The sequence below is a fragment of the Mytilus galloprovincialis genome, unplaced genomic scaffold (assembly GCF_965363235.1).
Source record: "Mytilus galloprovincialis unplaced genomic scaffold, xbMytGall1.hap1.1 HAP1_SCAFFOLD_57, whole genome shotgun sequence".
NCBI classification, from domain to species: Eukaryota; Metazoa; Mollusca; class Bivalvia; order Mytilida; family Mytilidae; genus Mytilus; species Mytilus galloprovincialis.
In genome coordinates this window covers 74,247-96,423 of record NW_027468000.1, presented here as the reverse complement: position 1 = coordinate 96,423, position 22,177 = coordinate 74,247, and the positions used below count along the sequence as shown (strand labels likewise).

The window sequence follows — 22,177 nt, the reverse complement described above, 5'->3', positions numbered from 1 at the left end:
CTTAAAGTCAAGTGGCAAATAAATATGCATATATTAAGGACGTGAACATGCCACTTCTTCATTTACCAAGACCTAATTCTGATTTTTTGAAAAGAACATTTAAACATTCTGGTCTTATTACCTGGAATAATTTACCAAATAATATTAAAGAAATAGATAATTTAGATACATTTATGACCAACTGTTCAAACTATTTTCTAACTGAACAGAATAAAGATGCATGAAACTAATGTATTTCTTTTTCTTCTTCTACTGAATGCATATGTGCTTATTTAACTGTATTATGTATTTTATATTGTATGTATTTTTGTACGTTTTTTATTTGTATTGATAGTTTTTGAAGATTAACATGTAATTGTTAAATGTTTTACCTTCGTTAAATAAAGAATTTTATTATTATTATGTAAACAATCGCCATATTGCTTTGTGACGTATTGGAATTTCCACAACAATATATATTTTCGAATAACAGCCACTTTAACTCGCTTTGTAACTACGATGTACACCTTATCTACTAATATATATAAATAACGTCACATAATCTGTATATCTGTGTGGACCTAATCTACCATGTACCTATCTGATCATGTGACATGAATATTAATACACAAATTCTTGTTCAAATGTATAATTCCATAATATTTAAATAAACACAATTTCTTTTATGGTTGTGAAAATATTGAAGTTTCAAATATCAAACTCATGCAACACACATTATTTACATTTACCACAATTGATATTCTTTACAAAACAAAATCGAATAATACTGCATTCTTTTATACTAAATAAAATATCTGATATATAGATTCACTTACGTTTGCATGCATTTTATTCACATTCGAGAGATATTTTCCTTTTCGTGTTTCAACACATCATCTCATTGTCAACTCATTGTCAACATTGATGTAAACAATCACCATATTGCTTTGTGACGTATTGGAATTTCCACAATAATATATATATATATTTCGATTCACAACCACTTTAACTCGCTTTGTAACTACGATGTACACCTTATCTACCAATATATTTAAATGACGTCACATAATCTGTATATCTGTGTGCATCTTATCTACTATATGTATGATAACTTTTTAATTTACAGTAATTTTTGGGCCGAATAAGGGCCTTATTGCTCCTACTCCTTTGATTGGTTAAGTTCCAATGATGGTTATTTTCTTGTATGCAATCAAATGTTATGTTAAATTTTTTCTATAGTACTGGACAGGATAAAACTTTATCCATGCCAAGTATATCTTTATTTGTAACAAAGATAAATTCTGCACATTTTTTCTAAAAGTGCAAATTTAACAAAGACTATGGGCGAGTTGTTGTCGCTTTGACACATTCCCCATTTCCTTTTTCAATTTTAATAGGGAAAAATCAATGGTGGTATTACACCTAGAGCAAATCTGACATGTGTGGGTAATCTTCTTTTATTGAAACTACTGAGACACATTTAACCATACTTGAACATAATAATTAATATGTTTTTTCTTTAAAAAATGTATCAGATGACCCTCATGGCCCACATGAATAAAAATGGAACATAGGGGTAAAATGCAGATTTTTGTATATATCTCTGAAACTAAACCATTTGGAGCAAATCAGACAGGGGGCAGTTGATGGTTTTCTCAGAGCATGGGTCCTGTGTAATTTCGCGGAGAAGATTTTTTAAAAGTTAACGGACATTTAATATGGACGACAGACAACAAGTGCTGCCCATTGGACCAAGATCGTTTTTAACCCTTAAAGTACACCACTTACCATTTTGTGTACAACATCCCAGGAAATTAATAATATTTTCATGGCATCCTATTAATTTCATCACTTCCATTTCTTGCATTAAATCTGTCAATTCTCTATCGGTTGCATCCTCTAAAATATTTAAATAATATTGACAATTATTAATGGATAAAACCATTGGTCACATTCAAAGAATACTGTGGATTCATTCATTTTCATGGATTGCTTAAAACTTGCATAATCGTGGATATTTGATTTTGTAATTTTTCCAATCTCTGTATTCAAAGCCTATTCAAAATATGTTATTCAATGAACATTTGAATTCAATGTTCACCTGTACCCACGAAAATTGGTATCAAACTAATGTTAATGAATCAAAAGTAATTTGTCCCAACCCAGGACTATATGTCCCCATTCAAAAACATTGATCAGGAACCCTCCCCTTGCAGTGGCATAGCTTGCATGTATGCTCAGATGCTCAAGCATCCACATCATTTTGACAAAACAAAAATAAAAAAAACAACAGTTTAACTCGGAAGTATCAAAATGTAACAAGGCTGAGGATATGAGGATAACATCCAGTCATTTTCGAAGCAGTATGCCTGGTCTTTCATTTAGGATAATTTAGTTTGATACATGAATCGCAGAATAGTGTTTCAAGTTAACTTTTCTTCGTATAAATAGTCTATGTCATCAGCTAAGGCAAGCGGAGAGGACTGATACGCAGACCCGTGGACATGTTTCATCTGAAATTGAACCTAGTGGAGGGATGGCTTCTCATTTGACTATAGTAACTAACAACTAAAACACCATATCCTGATATCGTTTCTTGCGACATTGTAAACGACGTGATAAAACAAATCAATTTGTAATAGATCGTGATAAGTCCTAGGCTTATGAATTCCCGTTTCTATTTAGGTTCAAATACTAATTTTATTTTTATTCAGTAAAGAACAAAGATCCAATATTCCCCGCCATGCACATTACATGTCATATTTTATCTATCAAAGGCCAAGGAACAAGGGAATAACTAAAAAAAACTTTTATTTCTTTTTCTTTTTTATTTTTAATATCTAAAAAGAAATAAAAGCTTCACAGCAAATGAAATGGGATTTCCATTACAATTTATATTTCAAAGGGACATTACTAGTTAAAAATATTTGATTACGAATTATTTTCAAAATTGTCAAAGACATTGCTTATGATATGAGTTTCACTTAATCTGACATGAATTGTACACATGAGAGTGCTAACAATACCGGACGATCGGACGCCCGGTATTTTTATGTCTCCTGCATGCGTTTAGCTCAGTAATAAAAAATCAAAGGTTGTAGACTCAAATTCCTGGAAAGAGAAGTCACTTCAGTTCCTATACTCAGAAGTTCCTAAATTATACAGAAGTGCCGCTGTAATGGAGTCCGTTTAAACGGTTTTTGATATGTCAAATAGAAGATTGGGGGGGAAACTTTACATCAAATATTTATGAATTGAATGATGGTAGTTTCAAGAAAACAATAAAATTTGGTTAAAAATATAAATATATGAATTGGTGGGTATTTTGAATTTAAACAAAAATCTAACTAGTGTCGGATTCTGGGGGAGTACATGTGCTTAAATAAAAAATATTTTCTGCACAAAAAGGTCCAAAACATTTTTCGGCTCGCTCGACTCGGCAAAACATCCACATCATTTCAACCCTGGCTACGCCACTGCCTTGGATCCCCAATAGAACAAGCAGAGCTTGCATTGCTCACAAGTTTGTTTTTTTGCTTAAATCTTTCATCAATGACTGTTTTTGCTTTTCAATTTATATTTAATAATAAGAGGCTTACAAATGCCAATACAATGTTCATTGTATCTGTCATATTTTCATTAAAAGCAAATAAATGCATTTTACCCATTTGTTCCATTTTAACCATAGTGTCTTTGTTTCTTGAAGTACAAGGAAATAAAATACAAATTTATACTAAATTCATTTGCGAAGATTTATATAGTTAAAAAAAAAATAAAACAACTTGTGTAATTTTCCTTAAAGGTCAATAACTCCGTAACGGGTCAATTGACAATTTTTGTCATAAAAAACATTTTTGAAGATGTTACTTTGCTGAACATTTTTTGCTGTTTACAGTTTATCTTTATCTTTAATTAATTTCATACAAAAACTAAAAAAAATCCTTAAAATAACCAATTTAGTGGCAGGAACCCAACAATGGCACCCATGATTGTCGATGGATCAAAACTTCGGATACAATTTATAAGCATGATACCAGATAATTAAGGAAATTTTTGTTTGTTAAAGTTTGAAATCTTTGGCCCAGTAATTTCAGAGAAGGTTTTTTGAAATAGTTAACAACAGATGATGATGGACGCCAAGTCATTAGTGATAACATAAGCTCAAATGGTTATAGCTAACAAGAATGTGTCCCCAGTACATGAATAGCCCATCCACACTATCATTTTCTATGTTCAGTGGACCTTGAAAATGGGGGAAAATTTCTAGTTTGGCATAAAAATTACAAAGATTATAAAATAGAAAACATGAGCCCTAAGTTTCAAGTTGATTGGACTTCAACTTCATCAAAAACTACCTCTACCAAAAACTTTAACCAATCCTTTAACCTGAAGCGGGACAGACAGACGGAAGGACAAACGGACGGAAGAACGAACCAATGGATGGACAGATGAACAAATGGACAGACAAAAGAACGAATGAATGGACGCACAGAACAGAAAACATAATGCACCAAAATGGGGCATAATAAATGGGACATTAAAATGGGTTTTAATCGATCCTACAAACTATCCATGTTTATGTAATAAGGAGTACTGTCTTTTGGTATGTATAACAAACACATTTACATTTATACCCTGTGTGTTATACATGACTACAAATATTTTCTTAGTTTTTTTTCAGGTCCAAAATTGGACCAAGAAATTTCCAATTGAAGTGAAAAGTAAGGATTTTTTTTGCTCAAACCTTGATTGTTTTTTATGTGTTATAATATTAATATTCTTGATTTGTCATGTTTTATTCAAATAAAATACATTTTATATCTTTGTTGTTACGTTTTTCGTGTAAATTTGTCAATATGTTTTGCAATCCGGAAATTTGCCAATTGTCTTAATATTGAAGACACAATAAAGCTTTTGTTATTGGTTAAATCAGCCTAGAGTTGTGTTCCTTGTTGTCATAACTTATTGTTTTGTATGTGAAGAGTTGAAGAAAAGTGTATGAAAATTGAATAAACAACACTCATTTTGAAAAGATAAACCATATAATATATCAGGTGATCACAAGTCATGTTGGTCAGTCATGTGACATAATATTGTAAAGTGATGATTTATTCTATGAGAAGTTTATTTTTATAAATACGTTTTTACTTTGTAACTTTTCAACTTTTAAACAACTGTTTAAAACCTTTCAAGAAATTATGATTGAAAACATGATTATCACATAATTGTAACCTGAACAAATTTAATTAGGAACAAGGTCAACCTGTCACTGATTTGTTTTGACATTCATTAGACCTGGGGTTGAAGTCATAAAACTTTGCTCAGTGCTCGGAGCACAAAAATCTTGCTCAAAACATAAAATCCAGCATTTTGATTGGTTTTTATTTGTTTAAGTACAAAAAACTGACTCAAATATTTATTACTTCAAGGCCTGTTGATTGAGGTGGGATAATCCAGATTAACAGCTAGAATCATCAAACACAAAAATAAAAGTATTGAGATTTTAACAATTCATTACAGCACTAATGACATTAATTGATTTGTAATTATTTCATGTATTTTATTGTTTGAATCAGAACATTAATTGGATATTTATAATCTTGTCCTTTATACTCAAACAATTCATCCTTTTAACTGTGATTTTCAAAAAATTATCAAAGTTCAAAGCCCATAATTATAGCAAAAATGAGCCAAGCGAAACAAAACTGAAACTTAACAATTCCTAGTTGTGGAATTAGGGAATGACAGAATGATGGAATGACGGAATGACAGAATTACGGAATGACCGAATTACGGACATGGATAAAACTATATGGCACCGACATCTTTGTTGCGGGCCATATTCGTTGCAGGGCCATAACAATGCAAATTTTTCAATAAAGATAAAAAAGATGGAAAAAATTCAATTCTTATTTCCCAAAATTTTATGCTTGTCTAATAAAAAAAGAAAACCTAAGCATAAATCCAGTTTTCATTAATACTATTTGATTTTTGATCTAAAATATATAAGTAAATTTTACCCTTCAACATCTTGACTGCTATGGCAGTTGTTGGAGCTTTATTTAAACCAACAGTTTCTGCTTTAAAAACTTTACCAAATGCTCCTTCCCCAAGAGGTTCACCAAGTGATAACCTATAACAATAAATAAATTATTTCATCTCATATTCATTTAGATATTGAGATACTGATTGATGTAACCATATATATATAACTAAATAAAATTCTAATAGTTGTACACATTTTCTTAGATATAAGAAGATATGGTATGAGTGCCAATGAGACAACTCTCCATCCAAATGACAATTTATAAAAGTAAACCATTATATGTCAATGTACGGCCATAACACAGAGCCTTGGCTCACACTGAACAACAAGCTATAAAGGGCCCCAAAATTACTAGAGTAAAACCATTCAAACGGGAAAACCAACGTTCTAATCTATATAAAACCAGAGGCTCTAAAGAGCCTGTGTCGCTCACTTTTGTCTATGTGAATATTCAAGGACATGACAAAATTGTGTTTTGGTGATAACTAAGATTTATGAAAAATGGTTAAATATTGACTATAAAGGGCAATTACTCCTAAAGGGGTCAACTGACCATTTCGGTTATGTTGACTTATTTGTAAAACTTACTTTGCTGAACATTATTGCTGTTTAGTTTATCTCTATCTATTATAATCATGATAATATTCAAGATAATAACCAAAAACAGCAAAATTCAGGGGTAGCAACCCAACAAAAGGTTGTCCAATTCATCTAAAATTTTTAGGGCAGATAGATCTTGACCTGATAAACAATTTCACTCTATGTCAGATTTGTTCTAAATGCTTTGGTTTTTGAGTTATAAGCCAAAAGCTGCATTTTACCCCTATGTTCTATATTTAGCCCTGGCGGCCATCTTGGTTGGTTGGCCGGGTCACTGGACACAATTTTTAAACTAGATACCCTAATAATGTTTTGGCCATGTTTGGTTAAATTTGGCCCAGTAGTTTCAGAGGAGAAGATTTTTATAAAAGTTAACGACGATGGATGACGGACGCCAAGTGATGAGAAAAGCTCACTTGGACCTTCGGGCCAGGTGAGCTAAAAACAAGAAACGAGAAACACATATAAATTATATAAACAAACTACAACTACTGTACATCAGATTCCTGACTTAGGACAGGTGCAAACATTTGCAGTGATGGATTAAATGTTTTAATGGGTTAAACCATTTATTACTTAATGATTTACAATTTTCAGTGTTTTTGAACAATTTTGTACCGAGACACATGTTTTTTTTTATCTAGGTAATGTGAGAATGTTATATTTGCTCTTTTAAAAAATTACCAGAAAATCAAGTTTCTCACATTGTATTGCATGATCAGACCTCTACAACAACATTTTTTTCAACTTGTTTAGGAGGACTTTGCATTATAAGTTGATTCAAGGAACAAAAGAAATTTAAAACAATAGAACAGAAGTTAGTTTTATATCTTTTGAAATATTTTTCAAAAATTATGAGTCAAGAAAAACTGAAACTAGTCATGTCACAGAACTTAGGATCTACTTTTTAACAATGCCAAGTCAAATCAGACTTGCATATGAGGCACCGTCTGATAGGCATGTCAATGTAAATTCATTGGATTTGTATCTTGTTTTTATTTTAAAGTCGAATTTTTTGTCAGCTTTTTCTAGTTTTATCCATTTCATACAGTAAGTACAGAGTGAGTCATGGATGATATTACGACACTCATTCCAATTTATAATTGACTGGGGAAGATAATTAGGTCCTTTACTGAGGAATTATTTTAACTCTCCGTCTTGAAATATGTTAAGATCTCCTGTTATAACATGGGAAATTGGTCCATAAATGTATTTGGAATTACTGCAATTACATGAAGTAGGTGTATTTTCACTGATATTAAAATCTTTACACAATTGGCTATAATTTAACACAAATTTCCATGTAGATTTCTTGTAAATATAACAAATAAGAGGGAGCTCAGTATTATCAAAATATCCAGGAATTTGTTCTTTAACAGAATGGTTGTTAAAAATACCAGCAATATTTACAAAATCAAAACCTTTATTGACATACTTTATTTTAATAAAATGTTTTTTATGATCTTCAGGACGATCAATTTTAGGAAACAGTTTAGAATAACAATATGCCATTATAATTTGAACAATTTCGTACTTAGGACTGCTATATGAAATTGAGTTGCAATCCTCTAAAATTTTATTTATCTTATTAATCGGTAATGAACAGAGCTTTGTTAACAGATAATGTCTGCTGTTGTTTTTTGAAATAGAAATTAGGTCCGAAATATTGGTGTGATTGGTCCGAAATTTTCTTTGATTGTGATTTTTTCTACGACCATGAGAATGTTTTTTTTTCGAACAGTTTTAGAAACAATATCCAAAATGTTAACAGTATCGGTTCTTGATATTTTTTAATCTAATTTAATTCAATTATTTTCCGTGATTGTACACTTTGATTGAGATTCACCAGGCTGCTTATTTACTTCTTCCAAAGGTTGAACTGCTAAATATTTGATAAGATGACTGTGCTTCTTAAGGTGTTGATAAATGATACTTTTGAATTTATTGGGTTATTTTCTTGAGTGCGTTTAGATAAATATCGACCAGTTTAACCTACGTACTGAATACCGCATCCTGGTTTGTTTCATGTGAGTAAATAAATAAGACTGTTTGTTTTTCAAGTTATATCAGTTTCAAATTTTAAAGAAAATGAGCGACCATTAAGTGTGGACCTTACCGTATTGTTGGTGGAAAGACAGGGACATGTTACTCATTTTTTGGCATGACACTTATCGATAGAATGGTAACCACGATTTTTATTTTTAAAAATGTTAGCGATGGTAGTATTTTTAGATAGGCGATTTTGAAGATTGAGACGTGTAATTACCCTTTGAACGAGTTAAGTATTTAATATTTTTCCATTTCTAAGCTTCCTATTTGTTTTTTGTTTGTGAATTATATTAGAAAGGAGCAAAGACTGGTGTCCAGAATATGAACCAGCATACAATGAATAAAGTTATGAAAAAATGATAAATCTGTTCAGCTAAAGATGTCAAACGCTATCTGTATTACAGTGAGTTGACTATGAGTGTTACCGTTTACCTGTAGCTATTGTTCAACCAGATTGAAACATTGACAATACAATAGGGACATTTAAATTGACCAGTTGGTTTGGTAGATTTAAATCTACCTTGATGCTACCTGTACAGTTTTTTATTCACCTAACCAAAACTTTCAGCATGCTTTTTTCCTGAAGTATTTCTTATCCTATCACTTCACCTGTTTAATTGTTACTGGTGTAGTATAACTGAGATATTTTTTTTTTTAAACTTCAAGGCTTCACTTTTTATCTTTGTTGAATAACATAATATGCATTCAGTCTAAATTAGCTTATACATGGTATGAATAATGCTAGAATATGACTACTTATATTTGATAACTAGACACAAACTTATTTCATGTTCTTACATCAACTTAACACTGTGAATTTGATAAAAAAAAAAAAACTTTTCTCATGTTTTTTTTATTAGAGAATCCTAAAACAGGTAAAGAAATTAACATTTTTATAAGTCTTTTTGTTATGGAAATGGATGTTTTCCCTGAAATAATTAATCATTCAAATGCCAAAAAACATAACATTTAGACAGATATTTTTTTTTTACTGTCATTTAAAATTTTAGAAGGGGGCAACATATATATTTTTATAAGGGAATTTAATTACATGTCATATAATTCTCTACATTTCCTCTTTAATGTTTTCATAGCCAAATACTATGAGTGCTTAGATTTCTTGTATATTGTTGAAAAAAAAACTTTTAAAAAAAATATTTGTTCATGCTTTTGACTGTATAACTAGATTTTCTCTCTTTATCAGTATTCTGTTAAATTTCCCATGAGATATATATCCCTAAAATCAGGTACAGAATTTTGCAATATTTGATTATTTCCATTATCACATTTAAAATGAGTATCCTCACTTTACAAATATTTTGGATAAGTTTATTCATATATTTTCACTATATCACTTGATTTTATTATATCCACAGTATTGAGTTTTTATTTCATTTACATGTATATATTCCAATCAAACAATTTTAGATCCAGAACTTTATAATGATTACTTCCAATTTCACATTCATATTATCCCAACATTAGGAATATTTTACTTTTTCATTTCACTTTATCACTACATTAGACTATATCCACTTTATGAATTTAACATTTTGTTTCATTTCCATGATAATTCCAATGATATATATTCCATTTAAACAGGTGAATCACTCTTATAATATATCCCAAAATTTATAATGAATGTGTTGCAATTATTTCTCCTTCTTGCATTCAAGTTTGATTTTTTATAACCTTTTAGATAACTTATTCCATATTATGCAAATTGAATTTCCTTCAGTGAACACAGTATTTTTTCCACAAAAATCCTCTTATAATAAATTTCAAAGAAAAACACTGCAAATATCATAATCCAAAATGAAATCTTGAAGGGACATTATAAAGAAATGCACAACATATATAATCCATCTGAAAATTGAAACTGAAATCACCTGGGTAGCTCTTTCATGTGTCACTGACAAATGGACAATACTATGTATGAGGGTTACAAATTTAAAGAATCATTTATTATTTAAAAACAGTTTTGATTTTCATGCATAGTTATATGCAGTTAACAAAATGTTTTACTGAATAAGATTTTTTAGTAAATTTTAGAAATATTATCAATACTGGCCATTTAAAACAATGAAAACCTAAAAATATTTTTACCCTTTCAAATTTTTGATAGAATAATCCTAGGTAAAGAAAAATTACAGGAAAAAATCATGCTGAAATTTTGGGTTAGGTGAATAATTTTTTTTACAGGTAGCATCAAGGTAGATTTAAATCTTACAAACAAACTGGTCAATTTAAATGTTCCAATTGTATTGTCAATGTTTCAATCTGGTTGAACAATAGCTACAGGTAAACGGTAACACCCATAGTCAACTCACTGTAATTACCCAAAAAAGATAGGGTATATCAGGGTAGCGACTGACGTCTGACTAAATATTCTCGCTCGGACACACACTCCATAATCTAGTATATTATAAGAGCATATAAACCTGTTAAATTAAATTAATATTGATATAGCTTTTACTTGTCTGACCTTTTTATCCTCCAGTACAAGACAATCAGACAAGTGTTATTGTTGAGCCCTAATGATTCCAGTATATATATGAGAAAATGTTAAACCTTGGAAAAAAAGAGTTTTTGGAAAAACTTCTTGTTATATTTCATACTACAGTGGTTACAATATCTATTGAATTCATCTGAAAATTGATACAACCAATCAAATATCAGGTCATTATACAGCTTTTAACCAAAGAAACAATCTGGATGTCAGAAACAGTGAGCAATGCTATTTGTGGGTCGACAGATACAAGTTAAAATGTTGTCATGAGTCAATATATATGTCTTTACAGTATGATAACTTTCATGGAATGGTCAATGTTATGCTTTAACTTACTGTTCCCGTCTAAATTCCCAGTGTTTGTCCAGAGGGAGATCATACTCTGACATCATGGTCAAATCAGATGACAAGCGTCTTCTTGGACCAGGTTCAATTCTGATTGTGGGTAAAACAAATGGTTGTGTACCATCATAAGATTTGTATGGATGGTAATTCTCATTCTGGAATTGATGCAAAACATTCTGATATGAAATTAAAATGTATACCTGTTTCAAATTTGTGTGCAAATCCATGTCATTTTTTTAATTATCATGATTTTTTAATAGAAATAAACATCATAAAAGTTTGAAGAGCACACAGACTATCGCTAATAATAAATGAAGCAAGTCCAGATGCAAAGCTGTTATAAATATTCAAATCTAAAATTGACAAAAACTTCCTTAAAACTAAATTAGATTCTGTCTAGATTGAATATCTCTATTTTCATAATCTAAACATTACTGATGAACATTTAATGAATCTCAATAATCTTCCTTTCTTAAGACTTACTTTGTAACTTTTACACCATATAAAGACAACTTCCTCATAAAACTTCATTTCCTAATTATAACCGAATAAGTCAAACATATTCTTTTTTGTGCACTTGTATTTGAACTTATCAGTAATAAAATATGTTTGAATATTGAAACTAGCCTGTGTCATGACAATTACTCTCTTGACATTTCTATATTTGCTGGACTGAACCCTCTTGTAACGTCTATAACATATAAATATCAGGAGTAACAGGAAGAGAACAACTACTGATGCGAAACCACCGATAATGTAGATTACTATTTGCTCTTTATCGTTTGTTCCTCCTGACCTAATGTCTACTGCTTCTGCTTGTTCATCTGCAATTTAAGTATTTGTAATTAAAAAGTTTTCAAAAGATGAAATAATATGTTTGAAAGGAAATGGTAAATATGTGTCAGCTCAATAGCTGGCTTATCTACAATATTTATAACCAATTCAATCCTTTTTTCCTCCTCATCAAACTTTTAATTGTTAAAAGTCTTTATTTTAGGAATGATTGTAATATTTTTTTCTGTCTATGAAGGAATAATATCATTAAAAAAATGTGGTGCACACTGAATAACCCACTACATAAGTTACTCTAAAGTGTGTATCAAATTCAACATTTTTAACGATGAACGCCATGATTATTTTTGGTGTTAAAACTGCTTATTCTCCTTTTTTGTAAGTGTTCTATACTTTAAGCACCTGCATAGCCATTTTTACTTGATAGAAATATAAGATAAGGGGGTTTCAAATATTTATTTATTACATATATAAAGTTAAGATAAAGTGATCAGCCATCATATATAGTTGGTAAAAAGTATCTCTGCTTAAGCTACATAATGTCAACTTTGGTAACACTATTGAGCAGTGGCTTTCTGGTAGGTAGCTGTCTCAATATGTTTAATAAAGTCATTAGGGTCACCATAGTCAGCTTGGCAAGAAGTGTAGTAAGCATGATCTTGACCCAATGGCACTGGACTTGTACAATTTAAAATCAGATCTCCAGGCAGAGAAAATATGGCTAGATAATTGGTTGTTTTTAATTTGCTGCTAGGGTATTTGGTAATAACAGAGACATACATGTATAATACATTATATGTCTATGGGATAACATAGTTTGCATTTCATCAAATTATAAAAATTTAGAATTTTCAAAGACAAACATACTTATACTTAGGTATTCCATTGGTTTAGATAGAAAACAAGCCATAAATATCGTATTTGATTTCATTAAGACATTTGTCTTTGAGGTTCAGTACTATAACTGTTCAATGTTTTCAACAGCATCAAATTAAAGTCTTTTTTTTTACATCTTAATCCATTGTCAGTATTTCACTTTTAATCATCCAGACGTGTGTCTTAAACTAGCTAGTTGATGACCAGGTAATTGCCAATAATTTGTTATTGCTGTATATATAGTCTAATAATAAACACCTTCATTGATTACTCGAAGCTATTTACCTTACGACACAAAAACAAGAAAAAGAAATGGTGACCTTCTGTTTTTACAGACTTTTCCGATATCAATTTCGAGTTTCTCAAGAGTTTTACCCTGTCAGTTTTAATTCTGTAAACAAAAATGTTTACTGAAACTTTTTCGATGTTGACATTTTCAAAAGTTGTAGATTTCAAATTTTAATGGGAGGGATGGAAGAGGGTCTGAAAAACAAGAGATTTCGACTCCCATCGGAAGAATCACATGTATGACATACAAAATTTAATTATTACACAATACAAACTAGACTAGACTAAACTAAAAATGGAAAAACCACCAACTAAGTGAACACTTCCTAGCATAAAACTGTAGGACAATTATCTGTATGCGAGCTCCCCTTATGCAAGTAACTACTACAAAAAATGATTAAGAGCAAATATTAAACAAAATCAAAACCCTGACCACATGCACACCTTCAATACATGTACAAAGACTACAAACAGACATCAGAGTGAAAACTTCCTAGAATTCAAACTGTAGGAGGAGTTAAGTGGAATAACTGTAAACCCATAATGGGAATGACATACAGAGATACACTGACAGGGGTAAAATAATATGACGTTTCAGTTGTGGCGGCATTAAAAGAATTAATTTTTAAGAAAAAACTGTACATTTCCAATTTTCATGATGCCAAACCTCCTATTTTTATGACAGTCTATAAAAAATTTATTGATAATGATGTAATCGAAAATTGATAATTAAATTCTCCAAACGATTAAATCATTTTTATGTGAATATTTTGCTCTAAGACGTATTATTTCTTGGTGAAAAACAAACATTTCTCATTCTTATCTAAGCCTTTACCTAAAACTGTTAGCCAGGCAGTCTGGTAATATCTACCAAGTGGAATAGAAATCAAGCAACCATACCATCCAGCATTATCTTTTGTTACATTCTTTATTGTCAGTATTTCTGGGTGACTTAAATTCACCATGGATTGCTAAAATATCAAATAAAACAGCATTAGAGGATGAGTATATAAAACATTGAAAAGCAAAATTTTCAAAAAAGTGAACTAAGACAATAAATTATCAAAAAAGTGAAAAAAGAAGAAAATATTTCAATAAACTAGACAATTAGAATCACATTATTTTCTTAAGTCACTTGAGATTTGTCATGCAGTCAGTTTTTTTAAATATACACATGTATATATACTATTGTATAACACTTTTTAACAGCAAGATAAACTTATCAACAGACAATAAGAAATTAAATTTAAAGAAACATTCACATCAAGATCATTCAGACACACCATATCTGTAAACATTTCATGACTCAGTGAGACATTTTTCAAGCGACATACATTTTGGTGTGAAAATCCCAATGCAACCTTCTACTTGAGGTATTAATAAGTTGAAGTTATGAAATAACTGTTTCACAAATGATATCGGATATGTTCCTTATGTTGTTACTACAATCCCCTTCCCTTTCATGAATGTGACCTACCAAATTAGACTATTTACCGGACTTGTTATTACATAAGCAACATGACGGGTGCCACATGTGGAGCAGAATCTGCTTACCATTCCGGAGCACCTGAGATGACCCCCAATTTTTGATGGGATTCGTGTTGCTTATTCTTTATTTTCCTATGTTGTGTCATGTGTTCTATTGTTTGTCTTTTTTATTTTTAGCCAGGTGCATGTTGTCAATTTATTTTAGTTGATTTATAAGTTTGACTGTTCCTCTGGTATCTTTCGTCACTCTTTTTTTGAAGTCTAGATTGACTATATAGATAAAGATAGAAAAATACTGGTCTTGGCCCGTAATTCCTAAACAGTTTGGACCATCACCACCAAAAAAAAATCTGAATCTTCCTTTTGTGGTTTTAATATAACTAAAAAGTATGTGAAGATTTATGGAATAATCATAAATAGTTTCTGAGATACGGCACAACATGTATTTTTAATAAACATGATCACTCTAAAATAAGATAAAGAATCATCACAAAAAAGTAAGCAGATCTTCAGATTAATATAACTTACCACTGAACCATGAAAATGAGGTCAAGTTCAGATGACACCTGCCAGTTGGACATGTACACCTTACAGTCCTTCCATACACCGAATATACTAGCCATATTGCTTGTAGTATCTGAGATATGGACTTGACCACCAAAACTTAACCTTGTTCACTGATCCATGAAATGAGGTCGAGGTCAAGTGATGACTGTCTGACAGACATGAGGACCTTTCAAGGTACGCACATATCAAATATAGTTATCCTATTACTTATAATAAGAGAGAATTCAACATTACAAAAAATCTGAACTTTTTTTTCAAGTGGTCACTGAACCATGAAAATGAGGTCAAGAACATTGGACATGTGACTGACAGAAACTTCGTAACATGAGGCATCTATATACAAAGTATGAAGCATCCAGGTCTTCCACCTTCTAAAATATAAAGCTTTTAAGAAGTTAGCTAACACCGCCGCCGCCGCCGGATCACTATCCCTATGTCGAGCTTTCTGCAACAAAAGTTGCAGGCTCGACAATTAGCATCCACAGATTTTATCAAAACATTATATGATTAGGCGTTGTTAATTAAAGTCTATTTTTGCTAATGAGAGTAATATTAACATGTCGGGATAAATTGAGTTATTTTGTGTTTTAGTATAAATATCGTTGCAAAATTTTGGAAGAGCAGTCACCCTTCGGAAACCCAAACTTGCACTGCTAAAGTCTATTATACTGGACCTGTAGGACTGACGATCAGTCTTCCAGTTGACTTTGTAGTGTTTGGACAAAAATGTATTTTTTGACTCCCCTTTTATTTTTGAGAATATTTTAAGATAGCAGTCAGTGTTCTGGAAGCGTAACCTCACACTACTCGTCATGCTTATGTCATTATACTAGACCTAAAAGATTGTTTTACCAGTCTACTAGTTGACTGTGCAGTGTTGAGACAAAATTTATCTCTGAATCATAATTTAATTTTAGAAAATACTTTTAAGACTTTTATATTTTGATTTTGAGATTAAGTTCATTTTATGATTTAGTAAATTTGGCATTTATTTTATATTTTACATTGTAAGGAGAAAATAGTTTTACTTTGGATTTTTTATTTTGAATTGATACTATGTACTTTAATTGGATTATTATTATTATTTGGAATTGTTTCATAATTAATTTATTATCATCATACGTCTAAATTATTATAGTAATTAAAGTATGAAAACCTAGTGATTTTTAGCCTTATGTTACAGTTCTATGTAATATAGGCATTTTCTAGTAATATTACTGTTTTATGTAATATGGAGACTATATTACACATTTCAGTAATATAACAATATTACAGGTTTTAGTAATATAAGAATTATATTACTATTTTTTGTAATATTACTTTTACTTGTAATATTATATAAAAAAGTAATATTACAGTTTTCAGTAATTGCCTGGACTGTGATAACAGCAAAATAAAATTTCATGTAGACAAGAAAAGATACCAAAGAAGACATCATAAGTCTTAGCTTGTGTCTCATTCCCTTTGATGATTACAAATAAAATATGTTTATATTAAGGGGGCTCTCCAGTATAAATCTTTTTTTTCTTTCTAATATATGATTTCTTTATATTTTTCTATAAACATGATAAATGAACTTTATTATATACTTAATAGAACAAGAGGCTCTCAAGAGCCTGAATCGCTCACCTGGTAAATAATGCCTTATTGAACATATTGAACCATGCCAGGCAAACATGTACAGCTAACAATTCTTCAATATTAGAAATACAAGTTCTACCATGTTTACACGTTTCCTTCTAATATAATATGCATACAAGAAGAGCGGCAGGACGTTATTTTTATTACATTATAGTTACAATAAAAGAATTTTAACAATAAAATTGTTATTGTTACATTATTAAATTGTTATTCTTTCGAATTTCTTCATTCATGATTTGAATTTATTCCACTGCTGAGAAGGGGCAAGGGGCTCCAATAACAGCAAAACAGTTAAATGATTTCATTAATAACAGTTAGGCATGGACCATTTAACTTGTAGGGGGACATGGGTTTTTTTCTGGTCAGAATATTTTCTATTTTTTGGAAGTAGCACAACAAATTATTTTTTTTGCAAATTGCAAATTGAAAATTTCAGGACAGGTAGACCTTGACCTAATAAATATTTTAACTTCTAGTCTTATTTGCTCTAAATGCTGGAGTTTTTTAGATATAAGCCAAAAACTGCATTTTACCCTGTGTTCTATTTTTAGCCATGACGGCCATGTTTTTAGACAAAATAGAAAATAAAACACAAACTTTATTTTATACACCCTACTGATCATTCAGTTGAAGTTTGGTTGAATTTGGTTGAGTAGTTTTAGAGGAGAAGATTTTTTAAAGTTAGCAAATATGATGAACAAATTGTGAAAAAATTGTCATTAAAGGACAATAACCCCTTAAGGGGTCAATTGACAATTTTGGTCATATTTAACTTATATGTAGATCTTACTTTGCTGATCATTTTTGCTGTTTACAGTTTATCTTTATCTATCATGATATTCAAGATAATGACCAAAAACTGCAAAACTTCCTTAAAATTACCAATTAAGTGGCAGCAACCCAACAATGGTTAGTTTGATTCGTCTGAAAATTTCAGGGCTGATAGATCTTGACCTAATGAACATTTTTACCCCATGTCAGATTTGCTCTAAATGCTTTCGTTTTTGAAAACTTTCAAAGGGAAGATTATTTCGTTACTTGTACACTTCAAATTCAGTTTATATCTAGTTAAAATGAAGTTTTTGAGGTAAGTGCTATTTCTTTTTAAATCCTGTTGCATTTATCGGACATTTATGGTTTTTAGAAAGTAAAGATGGTGGCATACTCCTTAGTTACAATATTCCATTGTGCTTTTGGTGGTAAATATAGTAGTCATCAATTAAATGATGTTAATTAATAATCGCTTATGATTGCCTGAAGAATTATAAGGATTAAACACATTTTTTCTAGAGGTTGTTGATGTGTAAACTGGGTCTCTTACTCACAAACAGGGTTTACGCTGGCAGTTGCCATTTTCGTATTTTGAAAAAATAATAATTGTGGTGAATAAATTCCATCATTTGCAAAAGAATTTAATCTTGTTTATTTGGTTTGTTTTGAGTTTCTCAGACTTTACCTGATCAGACAATACTCTGAATTGACCTTAAGCTTGTTAAAATTTTGACAAAATATCAATAATCAGGTGATTGCATTTAAGATGGTACCTAACACAACAGGGAGATAACTCTGTAAAGTCATCTAAATGTTTTAATTACGTTGTGTTGTAAAAGGAATATTTAGCTTCTCAATGATCAAAATTGGTGTTTGTCAAACTGCTATATAACCAGTGTAATTCTTCTGACAAAACAGTTGGTTCAAAATTTTTGAAATTTTTATATTTTTGTTAAAGGGTCAAAGTACATACTTGACAAAATTTTATGAAAATTAAACGAGCCATATTAATTTTAGTGAAAGTGTTGGGTACCACCTTTTAAAATAGCTATAAGCAACAAAGAACTAATCGATGAAGGTGTTAATTGTATTGTTTGACAAAATGATATGATTAAATGACATATATGTCACATGTCACATAAAGGATTTTACCACTTTGCGTCGCACGTGTTTAAAGCCAACTTTTGGCTTTGATATAGATAATTGATTTGAAATGGTCTTTTTTCATTAAAGTCGTTTTGGCGATGCATGTGTTTCAAGGATAGTTTTTACGTCTCAACTTTTTCATATTTTTACGTCAACTTTTTCATATCATTGGTTTGGAATAGAAAACTGTCCGGATGAAGGAATATATTCAACAGGTTGAGATCAACAACTCAAATGCATGTTAACCCTTCAATGTATTTTTTTTTTTTACTACAAATGTAATGAGGGATCCATTTAAAGTGATACAAAATTTGTTTTGTTTTAAAAAAATAAGAAACCTTTCCTAAAGAGCTTTACATCTATCTGCAATTATAAGGTCAGACATGTCCAGGAATTTATTTTCTTCCTGGACTTGTATCTCTTCTTTAAAAGTGAAAGTAAGTGGACCCCTCTTTAAGGTAAGTTGTTCCAAATATAATGGACCCCCCCCCTTCCCTATAAGCTAAAAAAGCAAAGAGCTTATTTTAAACCAGATGCTCCGCATGGCGCAGCTTTATATGACCGCAGAGGTTGAACCCTGAACGGTTGGGGCAAGTATGGACACAACATTCAAGCTGGATTCAGCTCTAAATTTGGATTGTGATTAAATAGTTGACACAGCATAGGTTTCTGACACAGAATGAATGTGGTCTAATAAACTTAAAATTTGTTTTTTGCCTTTGAGCAATTCACTATGCTGTTGAATATAAATCCTCTCAAAAATATGTTTGAAGAAATTTTCTTTTTATTCATGAAATCTGAAATGAGAAAAAATGACCCCCCCCCTCCCTTCCCCCCCAATTTTTTTTTCACATATCCCTTTCCCTTATTCCAAAACTGATCTCAATCCAAATTTCTAATGGAGTTTGCAACAATAACTACTCATTTAAATACATCATAAAATATTAAAATGTAAAAAAAGTGCTTGTTATCACTGAATGGTAAAGATTGTTTTAATTTATCAGTTGGTAGTAAAAGTGAATATACATTGTATATTGTATAAAACAATGATTTAAGTTGCTTCAACTACTATTCTGGACAAAGAAAGATAACTCCAATTGAAAATTTCTTGCTATTGTGCAATATTGTGCAATTAGATATTTCTTGCTATTGCGCAATACTGTGCAATTGAAAATACTTGCTATTGCACAATACTGTGCAATTGAAGATTTCTTGCTATTGCTGAATACTGTGCAATTGAAAATTTCTTGCTATTGCACAATACTTAATATAATAATTTTGGATCCTGATTTGGACCAACTAGAAAACTGGGCCCATAATAAAAAATCTAAGTACATGTTTAGATTCAGCATATCAAAGAAGCCCAAGAATTCAATTTTTGTTAAAATCAAACAAAGTTTAATTTTGGACCCTGATTTGGACCAACTTGAAAACAGGGCCAATAATCAAAAATCTAAGTACATTTTTAGATTCAGCATATCAAGGTGTAATACCACCATTGATTTTCCCCTATCAGTCTTTGTTAAATTTGCACTTTTCAAAAAAATGTGCAGAATTTATCTTTGTTTCAAATAAAGAAATACTTGGCATGAGTAAAGTTTTATCCTGTCCAGTACTATAGTTAGAAATTCACATAACATTTAATTACATATAAGAAAATAACCATCATTGGAAGTTAATCAATCAAATGTCTCCCCTTATTTTATCTGTGTACAAGGTTTAGTCACCATGTAACCTCAAGATTACAAAATTTTCTATAGAAATCCAAAATAAAAAATAATGGTGTTTTGAAATACCCAAGACATATGTTTATGACACAGAAATGTTTTTACTGTAATAAAATGTAGGATTAATTACCTACAACTGTCAAATTCAAGGGAATATTTTTTTAGACCTACTTTTGTATACAACCGGATGTGACGTACCATGATTTGGTGGTATTACACCTAGAACCCCAAGGATTCAATTTTTGTTAAAATCAAACTAAATTTAATTTTGGACCCTTTGGACCTTAATGTAGACCAATTTGAACACGGGACCAAAAATTAAGAATCTACATACACGGTAACATTTTTTGTAGATTCGGCATATCAAAGAACCCCAATTATTCAATTTTTGATGAAATCAAACAAAGTTTAATTTTGGACCCTTTGGACCCCTTATTCCTGAACTGTTGGGACCAAAACTCAATCCCAACCTTCCTTTCATGGTCATAAACCTTGTGTTTAAATTTCATAAATTTGTATTAACTTATACTAAAGTTATGGTACGAAAACCAAGAAAAATGCTTATTTGGGCCCCTTTTTGGACCTTAATTCCTAAACTGTTGGGATCTCAACTCCCAAAATCAATCCCAACCTTCCTTTTGTGTTGATAAACCGTGTGTTTGAATTTCAATGATTTCTATTTACTTATACTAAAGTTATTGTGCAAAAACCAAGAATAATGCTTATTTGGGCCCCTTTTTTTACCCTAATTCCTTACAGTTGGAACCAAAACACCCAAAATCAATCCCAACCTTCCTTTTGTGGTCATAAACTTTGTGTCAAAATATCATTGATTTCTATTCACTTAAACTAAAGTTATAGTGCGAAAACCTAGAAAATGCTTATTTGGGCCCTTTTTGGCCCCTAATTCCTAAACTGATGGGACAAAACTTTCAAGATCAATCCCACCTTCCTTTTATGGTCATAAACCTTGTGTTTGAATTTCAAAGATTTCTATTTACTTAAACTAAAGTTTTAGTGCGAAAACCAAAAGTATTCGGACGACGACAACGACGCTGACCCCAACGTGATACCAATAAACGACCAAAAAATTTTCAATTTTTGCCATCGTATAAAAAGTAGTGTTTAGTGTTTCTTCATTACAATTTACAATGTAAACTAAAAGATGAGTTTGAGAATAATCATAGACAACAATAGGGCAAACTCATTTTGGTTGGGGGAGGGGGAGAAGATAGAAAGAAGGGAAATTTCAAACAAACAGTATATTTATGATACTTGGCGAATAAAATAATAAAGTGGCGAAAAATATATTGTTCTGGCGAAAGAGGTGGCAAAATTAATAATTGACCCAGG

At 30.7% G+C, this 22,177-nt stretch overlaps 1 protein-coding gene across 2 annotated transcripts; it reads right to left on the bottom strand.

Annotated features, from left to right (window-relative positions):
• Positions 1–1,666: 1,666 nt before the first annotated feature.
• On the bottom strand, positions 1,667–16,359 carry LOC143059999 (fibroblast growth factor receptor 2-like). 2 transcript variants are annotated; one of them, XM_076233520.1, is made up of 6 exons: positions 15,501–16,359; positions 14,320–14,455; positions 12,156–12,352; positions 11,520–11,683; positions 6,000–6,112; positions 1,667–1,878 (listed from the first exon to the last, which is right to left on the bottom strand). In XM_076233520.1, exons 2-6 carry the CDS (start codon positions 14,447–14,449, stop codon positions 1,682–1,684), a joined length of 801 nt encoding a protein of 266 aa, XP_076089635.1. In that variant the 5' UTR covers positions 14,450–14,455; positions 15,501–16,359; the 3' UTR covers positions 1,667–1,681. The 2 variants fall into 2 exon arrangements, with proteins under 2 accessions (XP_076089635.1, XP_076089634.1); XM_076233519.1 differs by lacking the exon at positions 15,501–16,359 and having other exon boundaries at positions 14,320–14,504.
• Positions 16,360–22,177: the final 5,818 nt, after the last annotated feature.

Coding starts and splice junctions, on each gene's coding strand:
- LOC143059999 (XM_076233520.1), bottom strand. CDS start 14,449: ATGGTGAATTTAAGTCACCCAGAAATACTGACAATAAAGAATGTAACA. Junction 11,684..12,155: donor GAGTAATTGTCATGACACAG/GCTAGTTTCAAT, acceptor CATCAATTCCAG/AATGAGAATTACCATCCATA. Junction 6,113..11,519: donor TGGGAATTTAGACGGGAACA/GTAAGTTAAAGC, acceptor TTATTGTTATAG/GTTATCACTTGGTGAACCTC.